Genomic DNA, 7,829 nt, shown 5'->3' on the forward strand with positions numbered 1-7,829 from the left:
ACCACTGCACTCCACCTTCATCGTGAGTATCGATTGAGAAGAGAGAGTGAGCTGCATCCGAGAGCAAGGGGGGAGAAAACCGCGAGCTGCCGAAATTTTTCGGGTTCCGTCCGTGAGTTGGAGTGAAACTAGGGAGAAACCATGAGTAAGCTTCACCATTATGCACTTCCATTTCCACTAGCTGCATCCAGTTTCCCAGCCGCAACTACTGCAACTGGAACCAACACTTCAAGCTGTGCGTGAGAGCCGAGAGGAAGAAAGAAATTTCAGATTTCTTGTGCGTAGGCTTAGCTTGTATCTGAGGTAATTTCTGGGCTAAATTAAGTTAAGTACTAGTAGATGAAGTCATATCAGAGCTTGCATGTGTTGCTTGTGCAGTCGGTTGATGAAATCAAGACACTAGAAAAATTCTGTTTCGATGAAATGTTTCAGCCGAGGAGCTGAGGTGAAAATGCTGCTTCATTTTCTTTCCCTGCGGCAACCTGAACTTAAAGATGTGTTTCCCTAACTTAAGACAAGATGAATAAGTTAGTTCCAGCTTTGCATGTTGATTTTAAACCATCGGATGAAGAAAAAAAATTTTGCTGACATGCGCTGAAATCTTGAACTTGCCGAGACTGTTTTGGGTTAGAATGCTTGCGTGAGTTCTGGCGAGAGCTGGGCAGACGGCCCGCCAACCCTTTGGTTCGCCTTAGGGGGAAGTGGGGTCGCCACATGTGCAGATTTTGCTGCATGGTTTTGCTGATAGTTAAAAGCATGAGAAAAGTTGCAGAGACCTTTTGCTGTATTTTTCCCTTTCCTGTCGGTCCATTCAAGTTTTTGCCTGAATCCTGCAACAAGAATTTTGTGTTTGATTTAGTTGGCGTTTGATAGTTAGAATCTCTCATTGTGCCTCCGCTGCATTTCACATTTAGTTGCATCATGGAGCTGCTGATGTTTGTAGTATTTTCCTGATGCATGTAATCTCATGCGTCTCTCCTGCTGTATGTATTTTGGGTTATCTCTATCGCCTTAATCGCACCCATGGAGTGTTTTATCATTGAGTTTTGTTAAGAGAGAGTCTGAGTTCTTGGTATTGATGAATCAATGGGTTTTGGTTAAATGAGAAAAGATGCAGAAGGAATGGTAGCTGAAAATAGCAGAAGCATGAGAAAGCTTCGTAACATGCATGTAAAAATTTTCAGAAAATTGCATGTTTAACCCCAGACTTTGGCGTAATGTTACTATGGCCCATAAGATTGGAAAAGTTAAACAATTTTGTCCCTTTGACATGTTGTTTTCTCTTGGTATGCTTTAATTTGATTCTTGGACAATATATTTCATGAGTGGTGGAGTGAATTTTCGGAGATTTAATGATTTATGACAGTTTCATAGTTTTGGTACAAATTTGGGAATTTGATGGTTTAAATATAGAGATTTGTTTCTTATTCTTCTTCTTGTGAAATTTTGGCATTTGGTTTTAATACATCTCATTTTAAGCCATCAATTCTAAAAGTTTATCTTAAACCCTTTTCAAATTTGTTAGTTATCTTAATTAGGTCCCTATTGCTCTAATTTCTTGCGTATAGATGATTTTCATTTTTATAAAATACTTTAAGTGATTACGTTTTGTGTTTGATTTTTCATTTCGTGTTTAATTTCCATTTTTATGCTTAATTCTCGTTTCATGTAATTATTTGTTAAATTAAAGTGGTACCTTGACCCTTTTATTGTTTTGAAGCCATTTTTTCCTTCCTTTGATTACCGTTGCGAGGGAGGTACATTCTGTCCTTCATTTCTTGACTTATTTGACCCTACATGCATATATGTGGCTTATGTGTGCAATTGCATGACTTTAAGTGTTTATTTCATTTTTACCTTATTTATTGCTTTAGTTGCTTAGTTTTGCTTTAATTTTAGTTCAATTTCATCATTTGGGAGGCACTCGAATGCCAAAATTGTAATAGTTAGGGATTTAATCGTTTCATTCCTTCTATTTCCCCTTTTAGATTGTAGTAGGCCTTCCCCCTAAAAATGTAATAGTTAGGGCCTTAATTGCCTTGTGTGTTTTGCATGTCTATGTGTTATGTGTTTAATCGCTTTCTTAGGTTTTGGCATCTAGATATGCATGCTTATGTGTTATGTGAATTACGTGCTCACATGTCTACTTGCTTTAATTATGCACATTACTTATATATGTGTATGATCGATGCAAATGCACGTAACCGTGGCTAGTCCAATGCTAGTCATGGTTGTCCCCTCGAGCTCTTGCAAGTCCAATGCTTGTGAGAGAGCGTAGATGTGGGCTAGTCCAATGCTAGACCCTTAGGAGCCCTTCGCGCGTTAGATCATGATTGCGTGATAAAATCACTCCATCTCACGCATGTTTTCACTTTTTAGGACATTACCATGTTGCATGACACTTTCTTATATATGTACATCCTTTATCCCATATTCCTTTCTATTTATATCTCCTATTCCCTAATTTCCCTATTTATATATGCCCCTTTGTATGTTACATAACATTAGACTTGCATTTCATTTTAGATTTAGGCTTAGGGTAGTGCATTTGCTTGATTAGATTAGGGAAACCCCTTGAGTATGGGATATGGACGAGTTTGGCTTGTCTAGCCTTAGCACGCTCGTATTCCCTCTATCAAAGGGAAAATTGAGTCACGAACATTAGTCCCCCGTATCCGACATGATGCATTCCTTTAAGACATGTATATTTCTATGATTATTTTATCCTTTTCCTCTTCTAGAGTCTCATATTTTTGCATTATTCGTGACCTCTCCAAAGAGTCATTATTGAGCATCACAATTAATGTGATTGGCACCGTTCAAGCTTTGAAGAGAAATTTTGCCCCCCGATGCCCCCCTAGGTCTAGGGTTTGCATTCATATAGTACATCCAAATGCGATAAATTCTTTGGTTAAAACAAGAAAATCCTTGACTAAATCACGCAACTAGCCTTGGCTAGGTCGAAGGGGTGCCTTGGATTTTATCCTTGCCTTCCCCTTCGTCAAATGTGACTCCCGAACCTTTCCTCGTTGATTTACGTAGACTAGGAGTCGTTTAAAAGGGGTTTCTTTCTACCTTTTCCTCTAAAAATTCATTTTTAGGTGACTTGGTACACCTTAACTCAATACCAAGTGGCGACTCCGATATTTTGGGTCAAATCGTCGCATTTTTAAGTCCCATTTAGACCCATATTTTTCTTTATTTTCTTTTTTGATAAAAAATTCATTTTCCAACCAAAGTTGAATCAAAAATTCACTTTTTAAACCATTCATTTATTTATTTTTTTCTCGTAAAAAATGGGGCGCGACAGCTGGCAACTCCACTGGGGACTTAGAGAGTCCGAGCATTTGATTTAGTCGATTATTTTCTTCTTTTAACCTTCTTATCTATTACATTTGGATGTTTAGGATTGTTTTCCTCTTTCCTTTTTGCCCTTTTTCTCTTTTTAGGGATTTTGCATCTATCGCGCGCATAATTGCTCCTCGCACACTATGTATGTGATGAATGGATGGTTCATTTATTTGTTTACTTTCACTTGTTTCGCGATTGCATTTTGGGATGGGGGGTAGTTACCCTAGAACCTTCGACCGCATCTAATGGTACAATCTCTCCCCTCAATAAGAAAAGCACTTCATACGTGCATGCATAGTTTGGTTTATCCTATTTTTCTTTATCGTGGGCGCCATCCCACATTTCCCTGTAGGATTAGAATCGATTGCCTTGGGTAGGCGGATGGTGTGCCCTGCGCCCATAGCGCTACCTAAGGGATCACTCGAGCCACCGATCAAAGGCCCTGGGAGTGATGACCCTTCGCCTTTAGGTCTGAAGGCTTGGGAGCCGAAACCCTATCGAGTCTAGATGCATTAGTGAGCCAAACCTCATGCATCCATATTAGAATTGCCTAGGAGAGAGTCGACCTTATCCTGAATTAGGGACACTAGGCACGAGGGGAGGGATCCCACCCCTGTTTTATTTATCTTTTTGCTTTTAATTGCCCAACGTGTTATGTGATTATGTGTTGAACTAACGTTTCTTTGTCTTCTTGTCTTTTGCATTCACAAACGTTAGGAATAAGAGGTCTGGCATGATCTTCTTTTAGGACCTACCCTTGTAGATAGGCTATTGCACCTGTAGAAATTTTGGTATATTTCATTCAATGGTATATTATTTTGGGCCTACCCCGGCAAATAAAGGGTCCCTTAGGTCATGTTTCATTTCAAATTGCATATTTTATCGCTTTAATAAACTGGCATCATGCATAAACCCTAGAAAGGAATGCCATTTAGGGGATCCCGTGTTAGGAATAAGCCACCTTGTGTCTCGGACACTTAATCCAAGGAGACTTGCACGTTTACATTTTGTACCATCCAAAGGGGTAGTGCACAAGGTAAGGTAGGATCCGATCATTTTCATAGAGCGATCTTTGGAATATGAGCGTCTAATAATCATTTTTTGGCCATTTTATCAAAATTGGTAAAAATCCCTTGCATGAAGGACATTAATTTGAAGATATTTACAAATAATTCTTCACTATTGAGATGATAAATAAATTGAGGCCAAAATTTGATTTTAGAAGGTTCATAGACTAATGCATCGCAATAAATTTTTTGAAACTACCAGTGGGTAGATTGATTTTCAAATAAGCTGCCAATTCGATTCAATCCATTGGACCATCTTATTCATCAATCTCATCCAGTCCATTTTATCAATTTGTTCATTTTTAGGGCAACCTAGTCGATTTTGAATTCATTTGACTAATTTGTCCATTTTAGGGCAATCTAGTCGATTTTGAATAGGCCACCAATTTCATTTCATTCATTTGATTTAGTTTACCCATTCTTAGATCAATTCAATCGATTTTGAATAAATCATCAGTTTCGTTCAATTTCATTTGACCAGTTTACCCTTTTTAGGGTGATCTAGTCAATTTTGAATAAATCATCCGACCCATTTGACTAGGTTACCTATTTTTAGGGCAATTCGGTCGATTTTGAATAAATCATCATTTCACTTAATCAATTGATTTCATTCACTTCATTTGATTAGTTTAATTCATTTTTAGGGTTATCCGTTCAATTTTGAATAAATAATCAAATTTCATGCAATGCATTTGACCCTTTTACCCTTCTAAGGTAATCTAGTCAATTTTGAATAAATTATCAATTTCATCCTATCCTCTTGATCCGCTTATTCCTTTTTAGGGTTTAAGTCTAAAATTCACTGAATAAATTAGTCAAGGCATTGCAATCCTTTCAAGAGTAAGCTCTCTTTCACATCTCATGATCAAAATAAGCAATCCATTCGGGCTTTGTCCTCATTTTTTAGGACGAATGTTTCTTTTCACTCCAATTGGACAATTTTTATTTTTTTCACTCAATAAGTTGATTGGATCCATCAGGTATTGTATAGTGCCTGCTCTGGAGGATTGCATTCTCATTCTAGGCCTACCCTTGGCACAAAAAGGGTTCCCCCATAGGACATGCATCCAAATTACTTTAATTTTTACTAACTCGCGTCTTTTTCTCTTTCTTTTTCTTTCTTTTAATAGCAGTTAAGCCAGAAAGGGAGTCTAAATAAGGATTTTTCCTAAATTTTCAGGTGTTTTTCAAATATAGCTACACAAAAGGCCCCATCGTTATACGATCTCGGGCTTTGAGAAATTGTGTAAACATGGGTACACACCCGGAATCATCCGACAGGCCTGTAACGGCCCCGTTAGCTGATTTGGCAAACCGAGGAGCTCAACTGAGTGAAGTTTTGAATAAATTCAATGAGCTGAATATGGAAATGACCACACAACGACGCGTGATCCACCAGTTGGTTGCTGGTAGTGGTAGCGGTGGTCAACCTGAGCCTTTACCTACTAACCAACCTGAACCGCAACCAATACTTTTACCCTATACTCAAACCCCCTTTACCCTGCATTTTGCAAATCCGCATGAAGAAACTTTTATCTATCCCACTCATAGCCTACCCCATACCCAGGCACCCGCTATCCAAACCAATCCTCCTCACACATAAATTCCCCAAATTTATCCACACATTAGTTCGAATATGACACTCGAACCTCATGGACTACATTATTACTCTATCGCTGAGCCATTTAACACGGATACCACCACCCAGGGGAAAGCAGAAGCTGGGAAGTCGTCTGCGTCGATAGATAAGAATTTGCTAAAGCGATTGGATCGGTTTGAGGAGTTCATAAGGAAAAGCCAAGGTTTGAACAAACAAGGAGGTCTGGACTACAACGAGCTGTGCCTATTTCCGGATATGCAATTGCCCATGGGTTTCAAAACGCCCAAGTTTAGCAAGTATGACGGAACGGGCAACCCGAAGACGCATCTCCGAATGTTCGCCAACAAGTTGGGCAAGCCAATAGATGACGAGAATCTACCAGTTCGTTTGTTTCCGGAAAGCTTAGAAGGCGATGCACTGGACTGGTATTCCAATTTAAAGCCCGAAGATATGAGGACATGGATGGACTTATCAACCGCTTTTGTAAGGCAATACGAATACAATTGCGAGCTGGCTCCAACGAGGACCACATTGGAGGGAACCAAGAGGAAACCATCCGAGGACCACAAGACATATGCGAAGAGATGGAGGAAATTGGCCGCCAAGGTGGAGCCTCCCATGACTGAAGATGAGATTGTTCGTACGTTTATCAAATCTCATGACCCGCCCTATTTTGAGGAGATTTTTCGCATGACCGGGTGTTCATTTGCAGCAATTATCAATAAGTTGGAGGAATATGACGAATACGTCAAAGCAGGGAACATTGTCAGTGTATCAGCTTTAAAATCACAATTGGACGCCTTGCAAGGCCAGAGTAATAATGGAAGGGAGCCTCAACGTAAGAAGAAAGAGGAGGAAACAACTTTTGTATGGGGCAAAGGACCGTTGTCAAGACCCAGATCCCAACGTTACCACACATATTCATCTCGCTACCCAAACCCACGCCCTGTTTACCATACTACTACCAATCACCCTCGACCTCAGCCAAACTATGCAAGCCCACCTACAATGCCCTTCCCAATATCTCAAAACAATCCTCAAATTCGACTTCGTCTACCTTATAATCCCAGATCTACTCCACCAAACCAACAGACTTACAACCCTCCTCAAACCAATAAAATACAAAAACCTGGTCGATCTCGAACTTTTACCAACTTAGGCCGACCCATTGACCAACTGTACGAACAGCTTAAGGCCGCCGGTGAAATCGATGACATACCTCCTCCAAACTACTCTCGTCGAGGTCTCTCTGCTGGGTACGACCCTCAAGCCGCTTGTGCCTACCATTCTGGAGCGCCCGGTCACTCGACCAGTAATTGTTGGGTACTAAAACATAAGATCCAGGACATGATCGAAGCAGGAGATATAGTGTTAAGGAAAAGGGAAGAACAAGGACTGAGCATAAGTACGAATCCCTTTCCAAAACACAAGGACATCTCTGAGGCATTTACCCCCCAATGAAGAAATTTGAAAATCCAGGAAATGGCTGAATTAGTGAGATTCCTCCTTCTTGAAGGGAAGTTTCGATATATTTGGGGATTTGTTTTGGTTAAAACCAATGAAAATCGTTCATACATGTGCCTTTTGTTTAACTATGTTTTTTGTAAATAGTTTTCAATCAAGTGACTACTAAAGACACGTTTCATGATATCAAGTGTGGTTTTGTCTGGAAATTCAATAAAATGTACAGTTTTATATTGTGACTTATACATTCTTTTCAGATGGCCCAGAATAAAACCGCCCGACCCTTTGGATATCACTGTTCAGAAATTTGATGGCAGCGATCTCACGAATGTGAATTTGAATTGCAA

At 39.7% G+C, this 7,829-nt stretch overlaps 1 protein-coding gene across 1 annotated transcript; it reads left to right on the forward strand.

Annotated features, from left to right (window-relative positions):
- Positions 1–6,054: 6,054 nt before the first annotated feature.
- On the forward strand, positions 6,055–7,479 carry LOC113729205 (uncharacterized). The gene has a single exon (XM_027253528.1). The coding sequence runs from the start codon at positions 6,055–6,057 to the stop codon at positions 7,477–7,479; it is 1,425 nt and encodes a 474-aa protein (XP_027109329.1).
- The last annotated feature ends 350 nt before the right edge of the window (positions 7,480–7,829 follow it).

The sequence above is a fragment of the Coffea arabica genome, chromosome 2e, assembly GCF_036785885.1.
Source record: "Coffea arabica cultivar ET-39 chromosome 2e, Coffea Arabica ET-39 HiFi, whole genome shotgun sequence".
In the NCBI taxonomy this organism is placed as follows: Eukaryota; Viridiplantae; Streptophyta; class Magnoliopsida; order Gentianales; family Rubiaceae; genus Coffea; species Coffea arabica.

Coding starts and splice junctions, on each gene's coding strand:
- LOC113729205 (XM_027253528.1), top strand. CDS start 6,055: ATGACACTCGAACCTCATGGACTACATTATTACTCTATCGCTGAGCCA.